We start from the raw sequence: 22,443 nt of genomic DNA on the forward strand, positions 1-22,443 counted from the left end.
TACTAACCCAAGGTTACTATTTGTATAGGACCTAGCAGAGCCTGGTTCAGATTTTCAAGTCCCTGACTCCACTTCTTCCCACTCCTTGAGTGTCGCTGGCGTGGGTTTTCCCCACAAAAGCCTGGATTCTTTTCTTTGTCTGAGACCGGGTCTAGACCCATCTCCGTAGAATCTCCAGACACACACAGGAGCGTCTTAGCCTACGGGAGTCTTCTTTTCCATGTCATTGGCGCCGCCTGGTGGAATTGCGGCGAATTCTCAACAGCCATGGCTGCAACTCGATACCTGGACTCGAAATGATTCCCCAGGGCCAAGTTAACACTTGAGTTGGGCCGGAGTTGGGGTGAGTGGGATGGGGAGCTCTGCTCGCTTGGCGCAAGCCTCGGATCTTGCCTCCTCCCACCTCCGTTTTCCCGTCCTCCCTCCTCATTTGGCCCTCTTTCCTGTGTGCCGGCCCCCCTCATCACACAGATACATCCCCTGGCGGAATTGCTCCCAAAACAGCGGGCAAAGATTCAGACTCTGAGTCTGGGGGACGGAGGGCAACGAATCCAGACTTTATTGTCAGGGAGAGGGAAAAGGGAGAGACGTGGGTAGGGGGCCAGGGTTGCTACATCGTCAAGCATAAAGAGTTGATGGGGAGGGGAAGGCCAGCGGGGCCCGTCCCCCTCCCGGGTTGGTGTTGGAAGGGCTGACGATACGGAAACCACAGGGGTGGTGGGGGGAGGTCACGACCCCGCCCGAGTTGTGCAGTGGAGGTGTCTGGTGGGAGGGGACAGCCATGAGGTCTAGGAACTGGGATGGGGGAGGCTACAGACTGCGAATCCTGCGGAATGGGGCGGGGCGGGGGCAAGGCTTCTATTGCTTTTTGCTCACAGTTTTGCGGAAGGCGAGGCGGGGGTGGGCTTGGACTGGACACCCCTTGCCCCCCTTGGTACCCCTTGGGCGATGGGTGCTGGTGAAAAGAATGGAATCCAGACTGGGGAGGACAAAGGTGAGGGAAGGGTCTATAGGGGCATCTACTTGGTCCCACCCAAGTGCCAGAGATGCCGCCAAGTGCTGCCCATGGGCCCGGCTAGACCTGGGCTGGGGCGTGATGCGGGGCGGGCACAGTGAGGTCGCAGGCGGTAAAACCAAAGTGCTTATGAGGGACCCAGGATCCCGCCTGCTTCCCTCCCCCTGCGGAGGACGGGGGTGTTCACGGAAGCGCTTCAGTTTGGGGGTAGGGGGCCGGAGTCCCAGAGTCCGCTTATTGCCAAGAAAATCCATTTCTGCCCCCTGGACCCCGACCATGGCTTGTGAACCCCGTTTTGTGCTAGGTTTAGGGGGGAAGGGCTGGATGGACATGGCTTTTGGGAGGGGGGGTGTCTCCAAGGGGGCTCGGGGGTGAGACGGCCCCCCCCTTTTCTAGGGGAGAGGGAAGGGCAGGGGGCGGGGTTCCCTGAGATCTGGGGTGTTCCCCCCCTTCTGAAGCCCCCCTCCCCCGCTACCCCTCCCCTTTCCTGGAACCCCGTACCTCGGGGTGGGGGGGAAGGAGAGAGATCATTCAGGGAGTGCCGGGAGGAGGGGCGGGCTGGGAGCCCGGAGGCCTGGGTCCCGGCTGGAGGGGGGGGGGGTTGAATGGGAGGGGGTTCAGGGTTCAGGTCAGTAGGGGGAGAAGAGGATGGGTCCGTGCGCAGTTCGGATGGGCCCGGGGGCCGGGTGGAGCAGGGGGTGGGTAATCGGCGGTCCCTGGAGAAGAGGAGCGGCTGGAGCCGGGCGCAGAGACAGCGGGGAGCCTGCTGCCGCTGCCATCACCGCAGCCACCGCCAGGGGGCTGGGGAGCAGGCCGCCGGCCAGGGACTTGGGCAGCTCCTTGGAGAAAGTCAGAGTGCCCTGCAGTGGGGAGAGGGGCAGGGAGAGAGAGGGAAGAGTCATTCTGTGGCCCTGCAAACTCCACTTTTCCCAGGGCCGGCCCGTCCTCCCGGCTCCAGTGCCCGGTCGCCAAGTTGTCCAGCGCCCAGGCCTCACCGCCAGCTCCCCGGCGCCCCTAGGCTTCTTGTGACGGCTCAGTAGCGGGTTGGGCTTCCCGGCCACGCCATCTCGGTGCCGCCGGCTGGAAATGTGCTGCAGGGACCAGAGGGTGCGGGGCTGTGAGCCACAAGGGGAACAGAGGGACCACCAGCGAGCAGAGTAATCACACCCCAGTACCCAGCCCCGCCCTTTCCGGGGCCCCAGTGGACGGCCCTGAAGAAGAGCCCTCAACCAAGCTCCCTGTTCTCCCTCGGCTCTTAGCGGGTGGACTCCCCAGAGCTCTTGGGAAGGGCCTTGAACCCACCTGTTTCAGTTGGACCTCCGAGTTGACCTTGACGTTGCAGATCTCACAGTGGAAGGTTCGGTCCTGGGCAGGGGCCTCGGGTTCCCCGGGAGTGGGAGGCCCCAGCCGAGGGTAAGCTTTGATGGGGCCCAGCCCACTTCGGGCCTCCAGAATTGTCTTGTGCTTAGTACCTGGAGCCCACAGAGGGCAGAAGGTAAGGGGGGAGAAAAATTATCCAGGCTTACTAGGCCTCAAATGCCCACATTGCCAATTAAAATACTGGGGGTGGGGGGAGGGTGCATCAAATGTGGGTTTTTTTCAAGCCCCTTGGGACCCGTCCAAACACAAGGTGGATCAGGGGAGAGTCACAGTTACAAGAAATAATGTGGGGGGTGGGGTGGGGAGGGAACTGAAGAGGTAAGGGGCTGAGGAATGAAGAAGATGATTAGGGAGGGAGATAGGCTGGTAGGTCTGGGAGGACCCAGGGATGTTGGGAGCCAGGAGAGTTAGGATGAGGGGAGCAGGAGCAGGTTGAGGACTGGGGTGGGGGGGTGGGCGGGGAGCCCATACCTTTGTTATGCGCCTCAAGCTGGGACAGGGAGTTCACTGCCACCTTGCACAGAGCACAGTAGAGCAGCCGCTTGGCCTTCTCCTCCTCTTCCTTGCTACCTCCAGGCAGGGAAGCTGGGGCTGGAGCTCCCCCTTCACCCTTGGTCGCACCCTGACCAGTCTCCGGAACGCTGGGAGGGGATGGGGAGCCAGGCTGTTTCTCTGGGGATCCTGGGGCTGGACCCAGTCCATTCTCCATGGAAACTGTTGTTGGGGGAGAAATATAGGGGTCACCCCAGATGGCTTTCGGAGAAGATTCTTTATGTGAAGGAGAACTACCCCCACTTCCTTGAGGGCGAGGGCCCAGGAGTCCCCACCCTGTGACAACATGCATGCTCTCATGCCCTGGGCTGGAGCCAGATGTGGTCCAGCTGCCGCAGGCTGGGTGTGAGACTCCGATGCCTGGTTCATTCCCCATAAGCTGGGAAGGGCTGAGGGGGCCAGCCACACTGGCCTCCCCTTCAGCCACGGTGAAGCTGGCAGCCAGCCTAGCCTGGGGGTGGGAGGGTGGCAGGGGGAAGAGGCGTGGAACAGGGATTCACCCCTCCAAGGCCTGCCAGCCAGCCTGGGTCTCCCGCCTGGCCAGGCCCCCTCCCAGAGGCTGGGCAGTCCCCGGGGAGGCATGCCAAAGAACTCTAGGAAGGGGCAGAAGCAAGGTGGCTGGAGGTTGGGAGAGACAGACACAGACATGGCAAAAGGGAAACAGAAAACAGCAGAACCAGAGAGGGAAGAAGCAGGGATGTGGGCTGCTCTATAATTCATGGCTCGATTAAAGATGCACAGGCCCCAGGCCTCAGCGCTGGGCTCTGGCCTCTGCACAGGGGAAACTCAAGCGCTCCCATTCTTGCTCCAGCAGCCGATCCAGTTTCCGGGTCAGGGGGAGGCTGGTGGGGGCGGGGTGTGGAATTGGTGGGAGGGGACCTCCTGACCCCTACAGGTGTCCATTTTGCTCATCCCTCCTTTCATGTCTCCCTTTTTTTTTTTTTTAAGTCTTCCTCATTTGTGACATCCTTCACCTCCATCCCAATCCAGACAGCACATTCACATCTCAATCTGGACAGGACCTCCTGGCTTTCAAAAGCGGGGCAGGTATGGTTACCTCCTTAGAGAGATACCGTAGGAACGAAGTGAGGTAATATGCATCAGGCACCTAGAACAGGGCTAGGCAAGAACTGTTGGCTACACTGCCACCATCCTCATCCTCGCCTTGCAGAGACATTACCCAGTCAACCCAAGAAGTTCGGGCTAAGAAGCAGCCAGAACACAATTAGGTCTCAGCTCACCCACTTGCCCTATCTGTGCATCCCTGAGAGACAGTGTGTGTGTGTGCAGTGAGTGGTAAGAGTGGGCGCCTGCCCCCCAAGCTAGTGGTGCAAGCTTGGTTCTCATTCTACTTAGGCTGGAGCAGGAAGGACAGGCAAGGACAAGGAGGACATGGGGATGCCGGGCCCCTCGCAGGCTGGCCCTGACATCTGAGGCGGCAATCCCAGGATGGGGGTGGCTCCTACTTCCTTTCTTAATGTTCTTTCTTTCCAGCTTCTTGACTGGGAATATGGTTGAAGAGGGCCACCAGCCATGAGGGAGAAAGAATTTCAGAGCTGCTTTTTGTACACCTGGAAAAGACCTCACAGATTTTCAAGTCTCACTCTTTTACTTCCCAGGAAAGAAAACTCTGGTCCAAAGGGGTCAGAAAATCTATCCAAGATTACCTAGGGAGGTGCCTGGCTTGCCCCCACGGGCAGGTCCTCGGACACTCTGATTCCCTCCTCTGCCCCTCTCCTCAAGACAAAGGGGCCTCTTCCTGGATTGGATGGTTCCCTTTTTCTTGAAAGGGAAGTTTGCCAGGTGGCCTCACCCTAGCCCCTCTCTGAGTCACTGGGTGGTGGGGAGGACAGACAGTGGGGACTCTGTTGAGAGGAGCTGGGGCGGGAGTGGGGGTGACAGGATGGAAATTTCTCATCACTGTGTTTGGCTCTAGGACTCACCTTGGGCGGGGGCAGGGGTGGGGTGGGGGCTTAGGAAGAGAGAGATGAAAGCAGAGGAAAGTTCTGGGACGTGAGGACAGGATGGAGGAGACAAGATCAGCTGAAGGATGCATGGGGGGGCAGACCTACCTGGACGGGGGGCTCCACCATCTCCACTGAGGGGGCTGCCACCTGGGGGGGCTGGGTCTCCAGGTTCCCGGACACCAGGCTCCCTGCCTCGGGTCTTGGCAGCCTCGATGCCTTTGACTCTTCGGGCATGGCGATTGCCCTTGTAGTGGGCCTCAGCCTGGCTCTTTAGGGTTGGAAGAAGAAAACGGAATCTGAGATCACCTCGTATCTGACCATTCTCCCCATGGAGCTCCTTTGGGTCCTGGGGTGGCCTCAGCAGGCTGCAGTGACTTTCTCCCTACACTGGGGAGATGTAAAGCCCCATGCCGAGGAACCCTCGTGATTCCTAGGGTTTCAGACTAGCTTCTCAAGCTTGAGTTGCTGGGCGCCTGGATCCCCACTTCGCCCAGGCTCCACCCACCACCATGCTCAGGGCCTGGCTGCTGATTCAGGCTTCCCACCTAGTCTTGAGGTGAAAGGAGGGGACCTCCCACCTATGATGGAGCCCTCAATGGCAGGGGCCTGCAATCCAGCCAGTCCGCCTCCTCTTCACCCTGCGCCTAATGTGCCTGTGTCTCCTGGCCTCAGGAGCCAGTCTTCGCTGCTTCCACCCTCAAGCCGGGAGTCCCAGGAGCTCTGAGGCCTGCGGTCCACCTTGACTACTCCCCCCTGGGTCTCATTTTCCCTGAAGCCTCTGCGGACACCCTGGAGGACCCTGGCCCCAAGCCCAGCTCTGGAGACAGAGACAGAAGAGACAGCTGTCAAAACAGAGCCACTTTGGGGGAGAGAAGGGAGGGCAAAAAGGGGGGGCTGCCTGCTATTGATAGCCTGCCCCTCCAGTCTTCCACCCACCGCCAGTGAGGGGAGCCAGGGTTGAGAGAGGGGACGCCTGGGGTTGAGGTAAAGGGGAGGTCTGCAGCTGGGTTGGTCCTGGCCCCACCCCCACACCGTGTGCACCCTCTGCTAAGAACACACAATCCTGGAACCACAAGGTCACCCAGACAGGGGTAAAGTAGAAATAAAAGGTGTGGATAGGCAGGAAAAGAAGATTGACAGCCCAGGGGTGGGGCAGTGGTGTGCAGAGCCTGGCAGCATGGGGTGTGTGTGTGTGTGTGTGTGTGTGTGTGTGTGTGTGTGTGTGTGTGTGTGTGTGCCGGGGGACTGGGTAGAGAAACAGAACATGCTTTATTTTCCCCTACTCAGCAGGATGAGGCTCTGCTGTTTTTCTCCAAAAGCTCTCAGAACCTGCACCTCACAAAGCCCCCTCCAGACCTACACAGAAGCCCCGAGGGAGTATCAGAGGGAGACCATCTGGGAGGCCAGACACCTCGGTTCTGAGTTTTGCGTGGCTTCTCCCCATGGGAAAGCCCCATAGGAGAGCAGTGCGGGCCAGGTCTTGTGTGTGACTTGGAGGGAGGATGGTGGAGAGATGGGAAGCCATGAGGTTAGAGGGAAGTGGGTGGGCCGGGGAGGAGTTTAGCAGAGGCCCAGGACAGCACAGGTTTTGCAGGGGAGCCAATGACATAACTCAGCCCCGCACCCAAGACCAGGAGGCCAGAGGCCACACTCTCACCCAGACAATGACAGCCACCTGTGTTCTAAGAAGTTCGGAGCTAGGGATGCCTCAGTCCCCAAGGGAGGGAAGGGTCAGCCTTAGAGGACTGGGCTACTTCATGTTGTCATACAGCCATCTCTTGTCCCTCCCAGTGCCTTCCATCAGCCTGCCCCCTCTACAGCATCCCCATTCCCTGCTCTTCCCCTGATTTCCCTTTAATCCCTGCCCCTCACCCAGAGGTCCCAGTCTCTGCTCTCCCCCAGGCCCCTATGGCTGCCCCTGCCCCACCCGTGCGATGGGTGAGCGGCTGGGTTTCTTACCTGAGAATTGAAGCGGATCTGACAGACGTTACAGGAGATGATGGGCCGCTTGGTCTTGAGCAAAGGTCCCCCAAAAGTGTGGGAGAGTACAGCCTTCTGCACAGGGTCCATCTGTGGGTGCAGGCTGGGGTGAGCCAGGGACCCCAGCACAAAACTCGTGTCCATCATCCCCCAACTAGCGGCGGCTGGGTTGAAGCCAAGTTCCCAGAGCCTCCCCTCTTCCCACCAGCCTGCCCTAGGGCTCTGAGCCTCAGCCTCCTGACTCCCTCCCAGCCCAGTCTTCACAGCGCTGGAAGGGAGCTGAGGGGTCCACTGACTCAATGCTCCCATTTGACAGAATGTAGAAGTCGTTTACCCAGGGTCACAGCATGAGTTCACAGCAGAACTGGAACTTGAACCTGGACCCCTTTCTCCATCCGACATACCATGAAGATCCAACCCTGCCACCTTAACTGATCCCCTGGGTCGATCCACCAGAGGCCCACTGACAGGAAGTCCCAAAGCACCCTGGATCCTAGGGCCTTCGGCTGAAGCCTTTTTTTGGCCTTCACTATGGGGCAAAACCTTCAAGCCAAGCTCCTGGTCCCAGGAGACAGATGTTCCCAGCTTCCCATCCCTGGGCCCCAGGTTGCCCTAACACACTCACTCCCTGGACCTCTTAAAGCAGCAGCTTCCAGAGAGAGTAGAAGAACACAGGAGAGGGGAGGTGGCTCCACTGAATAATGGGGAATAAGTGGGGGAAACTAAGAAGTCGGGCTGGCCTGAGGCAGCCCGGAGATCTTCTGAACTCCTTGTCCCTGATCACAGGGCTTCTAGGGCAGGGCTGCGGGGCTGGGCGGGATTAGGAACAGCCTCTGCCCCCACCCTGGGTCAGCAGATGTCTTTGCAGTCTCCTGCCAAGAGTTCACATGAGGAGGGAAGGGGTTGGGAGTTTCTCTCTGAAGCCTTCTGCTATCAGGGGATGAAGCCAGGGGCCTAGAGGCATGAAAACTGCCTCCCTGCTCAGTCCTCCTCCCTCTGGCCCCCAGGCAGCCAGGGAGAGGCGAGACTGGAATGCAGCTGAGGCTGAGCAAGACTGGGTGATGGCTGGGATCTCTCAGAAGCAGGGAACCAAATTAGAGCTGAAACCTTATCTTTTGGGCAGAAGGATCAAGTAAAAATAGTTGCTGGAGACTTGGGGGGTCCTTAGCTCCTCAGCTGAGGCCCTCCCTCGGCCCAGGTCTTCATGGTTCCCAGTGAGACACTGGTGAGAGACAGGAACACGCAGCAGGGGAAGAAGGTGGTCTGGAAAGCCCACACATCCCGGCTCCCCTCTGCTCCCCCCAGTCATCTGGCTGGCTGGGTTAATGTTAGGAGAGGGGCGTTAGCATCCCTGGAAAAGGGGCTGCCCCATTTGGCAGTGGCAGGGGCAGGAGTTCAGATAACCAGTCTGGCTGACAAGTGTCCATCTCTCGGTCTGCCCTTGGCTGGAAGCAGCCCCTCTTAGTGGCTTGCTCTTCACCTTCTGGAAGCCCAGGTCCTTTTCAATGAAAAGCCAAACAGGGGAAGACTGGGTGTGTCAGTATGTGTCTAGGCAGGGTACGATCAATCTGTGCAGGGGTGGGGTGTGAAGGCGTGTCACGTGCTGTGTGTACATCACTTATGTATCAACATTTCTGTGTCAGGGGCTCTGCCGAAGCCGTGAATGGTCTGGTTGTGCAATCTTCAGCTGTGTGTTTATTGGTGTGATTGTATGATGTGTTTGGCAGAAAGACAGACAGACCGAATTGGAGACAGGCTTTAATCAGAAAGGGGAAGGCAGATGACTGCTCTCAGCTCCCAGTCTCCCAGCATCAGTCCTCCCTAACCAGAGACCCCCAGCTCTGCCCCAGGGTTCTCCTCAGCCCCTGGACATCCTCACATGCTGGGTGGGGAATGGAATTCAGCCCAAACAGAAACCCAATCTGGGCCAGGAAACCTAAGTCGATGAAAACAGTGGGGAGAGAGGAGTGGGATGTAGAGGGAGAGCAGAGGCCCCTGGTTCTGTCTCTGCCCCACGCCAGAACCCCAGCCTGCTCCCCGGAGTGGCTGAGGACTCAGTGCCCTGAGGATGACCTGTGGGCTGACCATCCCAACATCCATCCCCTGCGAATGATACCCTGCTCCACTTGAGTTCTCCAGGGTGAGAGCCTTTTCTTTTGCACAACCCCCTCCTCAGGTTTAAGTCCATAAACACCAACAAGGGGTGGGGGTGGGCAGGGAAGAAAGCAGCAACCCAGTCAGGTGGGTCCTTCTCACCTTCTCCTCCAGGAACTGAGGAGATACCAGGCTGAAGGTGAGGGCCCCTGGTCCCAATCCCTGCGCAGATGGAATGTGAGCCACTGAAGTGCTGCTCCGGGCCAAGGTCAAGAGGCCCTGGTGACCTAGATGAGGGCTCTCAGGGGAGGGGTGGAGGCCAGCATCTCCCAGAGCTCATCCCACTCCAGAGCCTCTTCCCTAGGATTTTGGCCTAGACACTGTCTGGAAAGGTTCACAAAACAGTCCCCTCCCACCTGCCCTCCAACGGCAGACATGAAAGGGAATAGCTCCCCGAAGCTGGGGCAAAATGAATCAGGAAGGGCAAAGGGGAGGGAAGGGGGAAACCAGATCAGGAACACAAGGGGGGGCTATGATTATATTTCCTTCCATTGCCTTTTATCTGATGGCACCGCTGCCCCTGTGTGACCACCTCACTTCTTCATCCCCCCCCCAAATAAAGGCAAAAAGAGAAGGGGGTGGAATCTCAGGGATGGGAAGACCTTAGGGACAGGAAGGATTGAAACAGGAAAGAGAGGGAGCTAGAGGCTGTGTAAAGAGCAGGTGGAGGCTGGTGGGGGAGGGATGCTACGGGGGGGACTGAGGCTGAGATGGGGTCAGGGCTGGATAAGGGACCTGAGCGGCATGGCAGTTTGAGGGTAGGTGTAGGACCTGATGGGAAGTCTGAAGATTTGAGGGACTCCGAGGATCTGAGAAACAGAGGCCGGGGTATCCAGCATGGTGTCAGCAGTCTGCGGGCGCCAGCTGGGACCCAGAGACTGGTTGGGGCCGCGCCGGTCGTGGGGGATGGGCCGGATAACCCGAAGACTGGGCGAAGAGAGAGGTAGGGAGCCGGGTAGGGGCGGGCGGGGATGGGGTGGGGGGGTGGGGGCTCTGCGGCAGCGGCGGGAGCCAGGGAGAGAGGAGGGGCCGGGTGGCTTACCCTGCGGGACCCCGGGGGACGCGGCTCCATGGCCCGGGATGGCGGACCCGGGCAGAGGGGCCGAGCCTGGCAGGGCCGGGCAGGCCGGGGACGCGGCGCTCGTTGCCCGGGTGGCTCGGGGCTGTGCGGCCGGGCTGGCCGGGAGAAGGGGAGGCGGCGCCGGCCGGGACCGGAGCCCGCCCCAGAGGCGGGGCCGAGGGAGGGCCGAAGATGAGGGCGGGGATAGGGAGCTTGGGAGGGATGAAGGGGCCCTAGGGCGAAAAGAGGAGGGGAGGAGGGGAGAGGGTGTCTATGTCCAGACACGCGTTCCAGGAAGACCTGGTTCTGGAGAGGGGCCCCTGGGCCGAACGACGGAGCATGGACCAGATGACCTCGTCTTCCTCCACTGGGGACCCTTGCAGGGTCCAGTATCCCCACCAATCCAGTGGCCGACCCTGTTCTCTAGTGAGGACTTTTCTCCTTTCTTTCATCCCTTGCACTTAATTCCTCTGCTGACAGCTTTTCTTTCTAGTCCCCAGACGACCCTTCCCCTGCTCCTTCTGCACACGGCCCCGGTGCCCCTTTTACCTCACTTCCCCTGCTAGGGATGGGAAACCAAGCCCAGGTACCCAGGTGGCAGGCACTGCTCTGTCAGTGACTCCTCTGAATGGTGGAGCTGGGGACGCCCAGGGCAGAAGCGACCTCAGTCTGGGGACCCGGTCCTTAACCTCTTCCCACCTCCTCCCCTCGCCCGCCACCTGCTGGAGAACCAGGCTCGCGAAGAGTTATGCTTCGTGCACTTGCTGCCCTCTGGCGGTCGCGTGGGGGCAGCATCGCGGTTCGAGGGACAGGAGGGCAGAGCAGCCCACTCCCCAAACACTTCCTTATTCTCTCTGGGTAGGTTCTAGGATTCCCGCTCTCATCTCTGGACCTCATCTTCTCCATTCCACTTAGGGCCAAGAGGTGAGTGAAACAGGGCACTGGATGCAGAGAGAGGCTGTCTTTGGGAGACAGTGAGGGACATCCAAGGACAGAGGGAAGCCTAACGCAGGGAGGGGTCTAAGGGGTTAGACCAGCCAGAGTAGGAGAGAGATCTGGAAGCATTAGTGCAGGGAAGGACTCTGCCATGAATAATAATACCATCACCACCACAGCCTAATGTTGACTGAGCCCTTGGAATGTGCCAGCCTCTGTACTGAGCTCTTTGCATGGATTATCTAATTTAATCTTCACAACCACTATTCGAAGTAAGTACTATTATTATCTTCATTTTATAGATGAGGGAACTGAGGTTTAGAGAGGCTCAATAATTTGCCCAAGGTCATAAGCTAGTAAGTGGCTGAACTGGGATTTGAATTTAAACCTGGGCAGCCTGACTCCAAAGCCATGTACTTAACTGCTGCACGGAACTGCCAAGGCCCTCCTGCAGCTTTTCTGCAGTCCTTGTTCCCCTGCAGAATTTGACACTATTGATGCAGCCTGCCACACTCTCTCCCTTGGCTTCTCCAACTCTACAGGAACCTGGTTGTGTCCCCACCCCCTCCAGTGGCTCCTTCATTTCCTTGCTGGAGACTCCTCCTGTTCCCACTGCCTAATTCTGCTTATTCCCCAAGGCTCAGACCTTGGCCAAACTACCTTTCTCTCCCTGATCCTCTCTTAAATAAAAAATAATAGAAATAACACAATAACCATAGCAGATAACACTGATGGAAAACTTTGTGCTAGGCGTTATGATATGCATTATGATTCTCACAACAACCTTGTGAGTTGGTACTATTACAGCTAATAAAATTGAGGTTCAGAGTGGTTAAGTAATTTGCCTAATGTCACACAGCCAGTACTTCTGGAACATCAGTTCAAATCCTGCCAGTCAGATGCCAAGGCTGATGCTGCTCAACACTCGGTCGCACTCTCCAAGCTTATCCATGCTCCTGGCTTTAAATAGCTTGTCCCCACTAGAGGCTGGAGCCATGAACCCTGAGGGACTCAGACACCCTGGATTATCCACGTGAATTGTCTAAGTAACTTTGTGACCTTGGGCAAGTCACAACCTCTCTGGGTCTGCGTTTCCTCATCTATAAAACGGGGACAATGGTGGGAGACCTGAGGTTAAGTGTAAATCAAATACACAGCTGGGAGGAAGTATTCCCAGCACCTTCTGCTCCAGTCACACCCAGTCAACTGCACATTCTCAAAAGCTCTTTTCTAGCCCTTGTTTCAACTTGGAATATTCTCTAAGGTCTCTTTTAAAGTCCTGCTAATAATTCCTCAAAGCTCAAATCATAACATCACCTGGTCCAGCTTCAATCCCCTTTTCCTCTACTCTTTTTTTTTTTCTGCTCAGCTCTGGTTGATCCCTGAGGCACCACCACATCCAGCAAGTCTTTTCTTGATACTCACTTGGGCTCCCCTACAAGCTATCTGCCTCCGACACAGCTCCTTCCACACTGTAGGGTAGCTGTTAATTTGTTATCATTCCTACTAAACTGTGAGCTCTCCAAGCACAGACTGAGTCCTGTGTCCCTGACACAAGGCGCTGTGCCCTGGACATAGTAGGTGCTCAAAATTTTTTTTGTTCAGTTGAATTTTTGTTAGTGTCTCTGCCTCAGTATTTTATAGATCGCTGTGTACGTTTCTATACTTCTTCCCTGAACATAAGCACCTTCAGGATCGGACCATATCACATTTACCCTCATGTCTCCACCGTATCTAGGACAGTGCCTTCCTTATGATCAGTACTCGATTTTCTCATCTGTAAAACAAGGATAAAATGACAGCTACCCCATAGGGTTGCTAAAAAGATTGAGATATGGAAAATGCTTCGTAAACCTCAAAGTGCAATGCAAATGTTGGTTTGGATTCTCTGGGAGACATTTGGAGGAAACAGCTGTGGCATAAAGAGGACTCTATTTGTAGTCAGACGCTGTGGGTTCAAACCATACCTTAGACACGTACAGTGTCTACTTACATGAATTTCTAAACCCTTCTGCGCCTTAGTTTCTGTCTTCCAGTATGTCAAAATAGAATAATAACATCTACCTCGTTGGGTTGTGGCAAAGATTAAATGCGATCACGTATAAAAACATCTACTGCAGTGCCTGGTACATAGTTGATGCTCAGTGCATGTTTGCAGCTGAATCTGGTTTGATGGTGGGTTACCTAAGTTGAATAAACTGATTTCCCCCCAAGTCTTTAGCTCTAGCCCACTCTCCAGGCCCCAAATTCCAACTGTCTATTGGACATTTTTGGCTCAGTGTCCCATTGGTCCACCAACGCACCATGTCCTAGACGCGTTCAGCAGCCTCACCCCAGGCCAGCTTCCTCCTCCAACCCCCTGCCCCTGTCACAGTGACTTCTTTCTCCCATCCGCAGAGGCCAGAACCCTGGAGTCATTCTTGACTCATCCTCTCTCTTCTCCCCATCCCCCAGACACTGGTTGGTCACCATGGCCTGTCAATATTTCCTTGGAAACACCTCGTCCATCTTCCTTCTTCTCCACTCACTCTGCTGCTGCCACGGGCCCCGTCTGGTGCTCCAGGCTCCCCTGCAGGCCCGTGTTGCTGGGACAGCCTTCCAACTGGCCACCCTCCTCCAGCCTCTCCTCCCTTCCATCCAGCTGCTCCATTCACCTTCCTCAAACACTGCCCCTACCAAGTCACATTCCCGCTCAAGAATGGATCATGGCTTCCTATTTCATATTACAGTAAATCTAGACAACTTTGCCAGCCCTCCAAGCCCTACCCCACTGACCTGACCCACCCAACTGTGGGCTCCGGAGAGCGGGAACTTACAGACAGGCTGCTTACGCCCTTGCATCGTCTGTCTTCCCACCTCCCTGTAGTCACTACTGCCAGCCTAGGTCTCATGACTTTTCTGATGTGGACTGAATGAGATGATTCACATAAAGCGCCTCGCACACTGTCTGGCCCAGAGCCAGACCTCAGAAAATATTAGCTATTGCTGTTATTGCTGTCCATGGTATACCAGAAGCCAACGACCCTCATAACTGACTAGAAGTGAGGGAGATGGGGTCCTAAGAGGAGATGAGGAATTAGACCCAAGAGGAGAAGAGGGCAGGGATGGATCCGAGGGAGAGAAAGAGCAGGGGCACAGGAGAGTGGGGCCGCCAAGCAGGCTGCTACTCACAGTGCTGTAGTTGCTGAAGAGGCCCAGGGTGGGTGCGGGCTCCAATGGGAAGGGCAGGATCTGCTTGAGGTCCAGCGGGGGCTGCATGATGGGGGGCTGCCGGAGCAGAGGGAGGGGCCCTGCCCGGCTCAAGCTGCCTACAGGGCAAAGAAAACATTATGTGGGGCAGGAAGATTGCAGCTTGGGAGCCCCACCCAGGTCTGTCAGTCCCACTCCCCAGCTGGGGCCCCGACGCTCAGAAGTATGACCCCCATCACACACACTTCCCCTGCTTCTGGCTCCGGAGCGATGGAGCACGGTGCCCTGTGGGCCTGGGGGGGGGGTGCAGACCCATCGTTCTTCCCTTCTGGGTGATTTTCACTTCCCCCTTCTCCAGCCTCCCTCCCCCAAGACCTTTTACAGACCAAGGAAGAGCAGGGACCTTCCCTGTGGGCCGCCTGCTGGACCAGCAGGCCTGGGAGTCTCAGGCTCCTGGCCACTCCCCTCTTCCGGTTTTGCTCTCCCCCAGGGAATCCCAAAGCCTTAGTCGCACCCCAGGGAGAACAGTCAGGTGGGTGATTCATCTCTCTGCCTGGGGAGTTGGGGGAGATATTGAGGCCTAGATCTGGACGAGGGTTACTGACTCTTTCAAGGCTCCTTCAAGAGTTATGATTTTGTCCCAATCGTAATTCTTAATTAACTGCCGACATCTCTGGGGGTAGGTGAGCGACATTTGCTCTGGGAGGTGGATTGCCTGGGGCCATTCTCAGCGCCCCTCTCCCAGCCTCCCTGTCTTCCCCACGCCACTCTGGCTGCAGTGGGACATTCAGCTCCAGCTCTGCAGGAGGAACTGCGACCTGGCCTCTGGGAGGGGAATGCCTGGGTCTGACCCGAAGGGGAAATGAAAGTCCAGGCCAGCCACTCCACTCCCCTCCCCTGAAACCTTCTCCTCCTCCCCTAGACCCATGGGAGGAACCCTGCCAGACTCCACAGGGGAAGCCCGGAAGCCCCCAGGACCCCTCTGAGCTTCTGCCGGCCCAGCTCCCTTCTGCAACCTCGCTGTCAAGCAGTCAGGGAACTCTGGCTGCCCTTCACTGCTCGAGCAAGCCCCTGCCAGCAACAGGGGTTCCCAGGAACAAAGGCAAACCCAGGAGGCTGCAAGCTTAGCCCCGTCCTCCCTTGACCTTACTGGGGCAGAGGGTCCCCCCCAGGATCCTTTCCTGCTCCCTCCAGAGACTGTCCCTTTCCATACCTTCAGTGTCTGGTGCCCGCTGCCCCCAGGCAGTGGCCTGGCCCTGGCCCCCCAGGGGCCTGGGCCTGACAGCGTCCCCTTCCCTTGGTTCTGCCCCCTGCCCCCTCCCTTGCCAGCCCCCCCCCCAGTCCAGTCAGTAGGATCAGCCAATCAGAGTCCTGGAAAACTGGGGCAGAGGGGAGGGCGGGGGAGCAGGGATTAGGGGAATCGGAGGCGAGAGGGAGGGGGTGGGGAGGGCTCAGGCACAGCTGGGGGCAGGGAGCTGGTCCAGGAAGGTCTGGAGGGGTCTGTCCTTTCCACCCACTGATAGGACTGGGTGGCCAGGGGGCCTGAGGCAGAGAGGGGTCAAGGCTCCTGGGAGCTTGGGCTCCAGACATCTAAGGATTGAAGGAGAGGGGCAGGATGCTTGGCTTTGGCCCTTGGGCAGCTGGGGGTCTGTATGCCATGGCCAGTCCCTCTTCCGCCACCTCGGGGTTGGGATGGGATCAGGGGAGAGGAGAGAGGCAGACAGACAGACAGATGAAAGTGAGTGAGAGAGAATGGGAAAGACTGACAGAAGCAGGTATAGGTGAGTGAGAAAAGGGACATAGACACAGAGAGAAGAGGACAGAGGTCAATGGAGAGATGAAGAGGCACTGAACTGAGGGAGAAAAGCAGAGACACCACTGAAAAGCTGGACACAGAGCTAGACACCAGGGCAGAAAGCCCAAAGGACAGAGAACAGAGAGCAAGAGAGGGAGAGAGGAGAGGGAGGGACAGACAGACTGATGGGGCAGGGTGACCATCTCCCCTTCCTGTCTGTCCCCTCATGGCTTCTCCCCTCCATGCCCCGCCCCCTCCCGCCTGGCACACAAGGCCAGGGCAGCCTTAACGAGCCCCAGGCGGCATCAGGAATGGTGACAGAAACCTGAGCACTCCCAGAGTCCCCGGCACCCAGCACCCACCCCGAGCAGCTGGCTGGGGGCTGGCACTTGCTCTCGCCCCATAGCTCCAGGCCCAGAGAGGGTGGCAGCTCAGCTCCTTGACCCTTTTCCCGGCTCTAGACCCCCACCCCTCAAACACCCATCTCAGAGGGGAGAGGTGAGTTCTGCAAAAGACAACAGAAAAGCATGTATTCGGGAGCCGCTCTGTGTCAGGTAATGGATTCTGAATATTATCACATTTAATCTCTGAGGGAGCTGTTCTATGGAGCAGCTGATACTAGTGTTCAACCGTTTGACATATGAAGAAACTGAGGCTCAGAGAAGTTAAAAACAAACAACTTGGCTGATGTTACACAGCTTGTAAGTATCAGAGTTGGGATTTGAATCAAGATCTGTTGCCTTCTGTAGTAAATTCTTTCTTGCTACCTAACCCCAAAGGGCTCCAGTCTAACTCTGGAGCAGAGACCTGGGCAAAGCTTCCATCCTGACCGAGGAGAGGAAAGGGAGAACAAGTTCCAGGCGCTGCTTGGGGTTGGAGGAAAACAGGTAGCAGCCGCTCAGTTCCTTCTGGCCAGCGACTCATCTTTTCCACTGACATGCGCCCTGGGGTGGGGGCAGGGAAGGGGAAGTGGGAGGAAGGGGTGAACTAAGGATGCAGTGAGGCAAGGAAGCAAGGTGGGCAACTGGAGATTCATGTGTCTTTTTCCAAGATCCCTGGGTCCCCTCCACTGAGATCTGAGGGGGTGGGGGAAGGTGGCAGCTTATGGACTGAGTGGGCAGAAGCAGGGCCCTTGGCATTAGGTAGCCCAAGCCTCAGTTCACTCCGTTACTTCCTGAGAACAATAACAGTTGTCACTTTTTGAGGGCCGCCTATATGCCAGGCACTTTATGCACACTGCCTCCCTGTGGACGACTCCACCGCTCACTAGCTGGGTAACCAGCTCGTTTTCCGGACTCTCTCTGTCTCATTTCTCTTTTGTCAAATGAGAGCAATGGTACCTGCCTCGTGGAGTTGTTGGGAAGATTGAATATATCCACATAAAGTGCTGGCCTGCCACAAAGCAAGCTCAATAAATGTTTGCTGAATAAACAAATCCTCATCTGATAGATCATGACCATCAGCTCAGAGAGGGAGTTACTTGACCAAGGTCACACAGCTCGTGAGGGATCTGAACCGGTCCGTCTGGCTTCAGACGTGGCTTTCACGCACCACACTTTTCTAGGGATGGGAGGGGTGAAAGGCAAGAATACACTGAGGGCTGAGAAGCAGAAAATGCAGTAGGCAATCCAGGGCTTCTGATGAGGGCTTCAGATGGGTTTGCAGGAGGGGGCGGAGAGCAAACTGGAGTGTGCATTTGTGTGTGTATGTGTGCACGTGTAGGTGTGCACACACATGTGGGGCAGGGCAGGGAGGAGCTGGGGTCTGGCTGGGACAGGCCACTCAAGAGGGAAGCTCATTAGAGTAATTACCTCCAGCAGCTAAAGCCCCACCCAGCTCTGTGGGGAACAGCCAAACGCTTTATTAAAGACAGTTCCTAACACACTTTAGAGGGGGTGAACTCTCAGTCCCTTGGACGGATGTCCACCTGTCCATTTCTGCGCCCTACCTAGCCCTGGGCACTTTGACCCTGTTCAGGTTTTCCCTCCAGGACCAAGCCACAACAAGCCCCATCCGACTCCTTCCATCCCACTGAGGGCTGGTCTCTTCCCTCCTCTCTCCCCCAGAAGTTCTGCCCAGGTGGGAGTCCCAGCCCCTTGGCTGTCTCAGGTTGGGCTTGGGGCCTGAAGCCCTCGTGGCAAAGCATGGGAGTGTCTGCTGTGAGCTGGCTCAGGGAGTGGCAGCGTCTGGGTAGGAACAGGAGCCAGGAAGGGTGTTAGAGTAGGGCTGCAGGTTAGTGCTGGCCTGGAGATTGGGTAGGGATGAGATTCAGATCAGAGACAGGTATTGGGGTTAGGGTTGCAAGTCATGTTATGGCCCAAAGTGGCTAAAAGCACAGGGTCAGCACTGGGTTAAAGTGGGAATTACGCTCCGGGACCACAGGAGAAACAGGGTTGGAATCTGGACTGGAATTTCATCTCTAATCCATCTCTTTTTTTCTTCAGGCCTTTTGGCCTTTTCTAACCCCAGAAATGCCTACAGCTGGGGGTTGAGGGAGGGCCTCAAATCCTGGATCTTGCCTTCTTGACCAAGTCCCAGGTATCTGTCTCCTTCTGCTTCAATTTCCCCCATCTTGCCAAGAGGCAGGCTGAGTGCTGGAAAGGCTTTGAAGTCAAAGATGAAAGCAACAAGGGGATGATTATGAACAACTACTCCAACCATCATCCTTAATAACCCTGGGGTGAATGTCAGTGGGGCGGGGCCTAAAGGGAGGAGGTAGCCAGGGAAGGAAGAAGGAAGACCCCTGGGAAATCTTCCCCAGGCTGACGGGAAAGGCCTCCTTCAATGCCCTCCCCCGACCCACCCACATCAGCACAGCAGGGACCCAGTTGGAGAGAAGGGTAGGAAGGGCTCAGAACGGGAAACCTGAGCCCAAAACCACCACCTTAAACCTGGCCCACAGACTAGTTCTTTAACAGGTGGGCTGGGCCTCACCTGCACACAGATTCAGTGGACCTCAGCATTCGGAACCTGAAAGCCTTAGAATGGGCCTCGAGCCCTGCCTGGAAGCTTCCTCCCTCTCTCCTTTCCTTCCTCAAAGAGGGCTAAGGTGTGCGGCCTGCCAGGCTTCCTGACCCTCCGTTGTCCAGGCACAAGCAGGGAGTTAATTACAGCGTCCTCAGGAAGATGTGGTGGGGGGTCCAGCTGGTGGCCCCTGGCATTCTGCCTGTGGTAGGAGATCTTGGTCTGGTTCGAGCAGCTTCCTGAGGTCTTCTCCAAGGCCTACTGCCCAGGGGGAGCATGGCTTACACTGGCCTTTCCTGAACAAGTGTGATGCTGCCTCTGGGGCCCGTGCCCAGGGTGGAGCCAGGGTGTGGGGATTGCACAGCTTAAAGGAATATGGAGCCTGTCCTCTGGGGACCTGAGTCCCAGTGTGTTGGTGGGGGTCACTTTAGAGTAGAGACAGTCCTCATAGAAAAGTGGGGAGTCTCTTCCCTGCCAGAGATACTCTTGGGAAGGAGGCAGGCAGCCGGTGTTCATCCCTCCATCCGCTCATTCATGTAATAGATTTGATGGAGTGCCAGGTGCAGGAGGGCAGACATAAAGCGGTGAGACAGTGAGGAGATAGAGGAGGGGGAGAGAAGATATGGAGGAAGGAGGGCAGAAGGGGAGAGAGACCCCTAGTGGGAGTCAATAGGGGTCAAGTGAAAGAAGAAAAGCAAAAGAGCCAAGAAGGCACCAGCAGAGGGCTGAGGTGGGAGCCAGGGGAGCCCTGGGGCGCCAGCTTGGAGCCAAGTGTCCCCGGTGGGGGGCAGGGAGACCACAGGTGTCTGGGCCTGGTGGGGGGGTCTCCTACCACAAACAAGGCCCAGGAACCGGCCTAGCCAGGGCAGAGGTCAGAGGACAGAGCAGACCCAGGGACTACTGTGGAGGCCGGGGCCTGGAGCCCAGCTGATGAGTCCAGTGTGCAGTAGTCCCTCTCCGCCCCCACCCGGGGCTCCCTTCCCATGTAGGTCATGGGTGGTTGTGGCTGAAGGGATGTGGGAGCCTGGCGGGAGTCTCCCTCCCCCATCCTCACTGTCTCCGAGGCCCCTTCCTCTCCCGGTGCCCCCGGCCCAGGGCAGGGGTGGGGGTGGGGTAGGGGAAGAAGGAGAAGAAGGAGGCCGGGAAGGAAGGGCCCAGGCAGCCGGAGCAGGGAGAGGGGCAGGTCCCAGCGTGTTGGGGCAGGATGGCTGCGGAGACAGGATCCAAGCTGCAGGGGCCCGGGGATGCAGAGTTCCCCACCCCTTCTTCTCCCCAGGCCCCTTATCTTCAGCCTTCAGGTTCCACCTCCCACCGCACACACCTCGAAGCTACACCCACCATCTTCTTCCCCCCACCCCCCGCGCCCGCCCCCCACTTCCTCCTTTCCCTCTTATCCTGGGCCCAGAAGGATGTCGGAGTGTTTGAGCCAAGGGTGAGGGGAGGCGCTGGGGGGTGAGGAGAGGACGGGTCCGAACCTTTCCCTCAACTCCACCAGGCCAGGACCAGCCCCCTCCCCCAGCCTCTCGTAGACTGTCATATAATATTCATGAGCCTCATGAATACGCAATGTTCTCATTATGGGGCAGGGGGTCTCACTTGGCTCTGCCTCCCCCTTTACCACTCCCTAGATTCCCGGGAGAAGAAGCAGCAGTTTGGGGAAGAGGGCAAGAGGGGGCCCCAGATGTGGAGCCAGATGAAGGGGGAGGGGGAATCGGTCGCTGACGGGCGGCCGCAGTCACCGCGGTGCCGGAGGTTGGGCGGGGGTGACCTACTGAGAGGGACCCAGGAGCCTGGAGCCTGGAGCCGCAGAGCCCACTCACCGAGGATCATGCTGGGGACCCTGGCGCCCGGGGTTCCGCGTCGCTCTGTCCCGGGGGCCGTTCTGGCTGGGCTGGGGGTACGGGGGGGTGGAGTCGAGGGAGGAGCCGAGGCCGGCCGAGGAGGAGCGGGGGCGGAGCCCGCAGCAGGTGAAGACGGGAGGAGCGGGGATCCGGGCACCCAGGGCTCCAGGAGGGGGCGTCCTGGCGGCTCCTCGCGCCCCCTCCCGCTGTCTCTTCTCCTTGCTGCCCCTGAGTCTCCTGGATTTACAGTGTCACTGCAGTCAGGGCTAGGGGAGCAAGTCATCTAGAAGACGGTGTGTGCTGATACAGGAAGCTGGAAACGAAGATGCCTGGGTTCCCGGGAAGGGCTGAGTCTGAGGGCGGGAAGTCTGGTCATGGGCTGATATGGGGTGAGGGATGCCTAAATACTCTGGGGAGGGATGGGGCCTGGGTTGGACACCTGAATCCTCTCCAGAGTGATGAGCTGGGCGGGGGCAGGGGGTGGGGCAGAGAATATTTGGGTCCTAGCTTGTTCCTCTGACTTTGGAGTTGGATGCCTAGGGGCTGGGTCTCAGAGGTGAAACGTGGGGTTGAAGATGGACCCCAGGTTGATCTCCGGCTGGGGTCTGAATGCTTAGGTCCTTAGGGAAGGTCTGAGGGAAGAGACTGCAATCAAAGGACCCAAAGAGGTGGAAATAGAAGCTTGCAACGGAGATCATTAGGACAACCAGAAGATGACAGAAGATCCAGAACTGAGGCTCAACCTTGTAGACATGACGTGGACTGGTGTGGGGATGGGAGCATCTATCCAGGGCATTCCCCACTAAGGTGAGCTTGGATTGAAGAGGCCTGCTGGGGGGTCTTTGATGAAGTGGAGGGGAGGATGGAGGATAAGAATGTATGGGCTGGGGAGAATGTCAGGGGGAAGGTGGAGTACAGCACACCGGATGTATTCTAAGCACTGATAGGGGGCCTTGGCTAGAGGCGGGCAGCTGGGATGGCAACACGAGGCTGGAGTCTGGGAGTCTGCAAGGTGTCTGGGGAAGATGCAGCTGCTACAGCCTGGACCTGTCTGTACCTGCCCAAGAGGGAGGGCAGCAGGAGGATTTCCCAGAATGCCAGGCAGCCAGCTTCAGGCCAACCCCAGCCAAAGGGAAAGGAGCTGTGACTAGGAACTATAATGCTTGGAACTTTGGGAAGGTGGAGCCAGGGAGGAAGAAGTCGGTGGAAGAGGGGTGAGACTGGAGTCTTGGAACAGTCTAGGAAACTGGAAAGGGACTGGCGACTTGCACTCCTGGGTCCTGCAGGGAATTTGGGACTAGATGGCTAATTAAGGTACAGGAAGTTCAAGTTCCTATTTCTGGGCCTCAGCAGTCTCTTGTTCTTACCTCACTGATCTGGTCTGAAGACAAGATATGTTTCTGCACCTGCCAAGGTGCTTCAGCTTGAGGGCAAGAGGATTCTGGGGCTGCCAGTGCCTTGGTCTTTTTCTGATCCAGAGGCCCAGAGATCTCAGGGAACTGTGGCTTCGCTGCCCAAGTCTGACCTTGGGGGAGAAGGTAGGGTCTCCAAGCCCATCAGAGGAGGTCCTCTTGCTCCAGATCTGACCTACCACCATGCTGTTTGACCCT

The 22,443-nt window shown here is 57.4% G+C and overlaps 1 protein-coding gene across 11 annotated transcripts; it reads right to left on the bottom strand.

The window, feature by feature from the left end:
• Positions 1-534: 534 nt before the first annotated feature.
• On the bottom strand, positions 535-20,905 carry ZNF385A (zinc finger protein 385A). 11 transcript variants are annotated; one of them, XM_064491075.1, is made up of 9 exons: positions 20,813-20,905; positions 14,216-14,352; positions 9,151-9,210; positions 6,874-6,984; positions 5,020-5,182; positions 2,867-3,109; positions 2,318-2,487; positions 2,011-2,106; positions 535-1,875 (listed from the first exon to the last, which is right to left on the bottom strand). In XM_064491075.1, exons 1-9 carry the CDS (start codon positions 20,820-20,822, stop codon positions 1,645-1,647), a joined length of 1,221 nt encoding a protein of 406 aa, XP_064347145.1. In that variant the 5' UTR covers positions 20,823-20,905; the 3' UTR covers positions 535-1,644. The 11 variants fall into 11 exon arrangements, with proteins under 11 accessions (XP_064347145.1, XP_064347144.1, XP_064347148.1 ...); XM_064491074.1 differs by having other exon boundaries at positions 9,151-9,288; XM_064491078.1 differs by lacking the exon at positions 20,813-20,905 and adding an exon at positions 15,447-15,523 and having other exon boundaries at positions 9,151-9,288.
• Between the last annotated feature and the right edge of the window lie 1,538 nt (positions 20,906-22,443).

This window comes from Camelus dromedarius, chromosome 11 (genome assembly GCF_036321535.1).
Source record: "Camelus dromedarius isolate mCamDro1 chromosome 11, mCamDro1.pat, whole genome shotgun sequence".
NCBI classification, from domain to species: Eukaryota; Metazoa; Chordata; class Mammalia; order Artiodactyla; family Camelidae; genus Camelus; species Camelus dromedarius.

Coding starts and splice junctions, on each gene's coding strand:
- ZNF385A (XM_064491074.1), bottom strand. Junction 6,985..9,150: donor CTCAGTTCCTGGAGGAGAAG/GTGAGAAGGACC, acceptor CTGCACCCACAG/ATGGACCCTGTGCAGAAGGC. Junction 3,110..5,019: donor TGGTGGAGCCCCCCGTCCAG/GTAGGTCTGCCC, acceptor CCCCAACAACAG/TTTCCATGGAGAATGGACTG.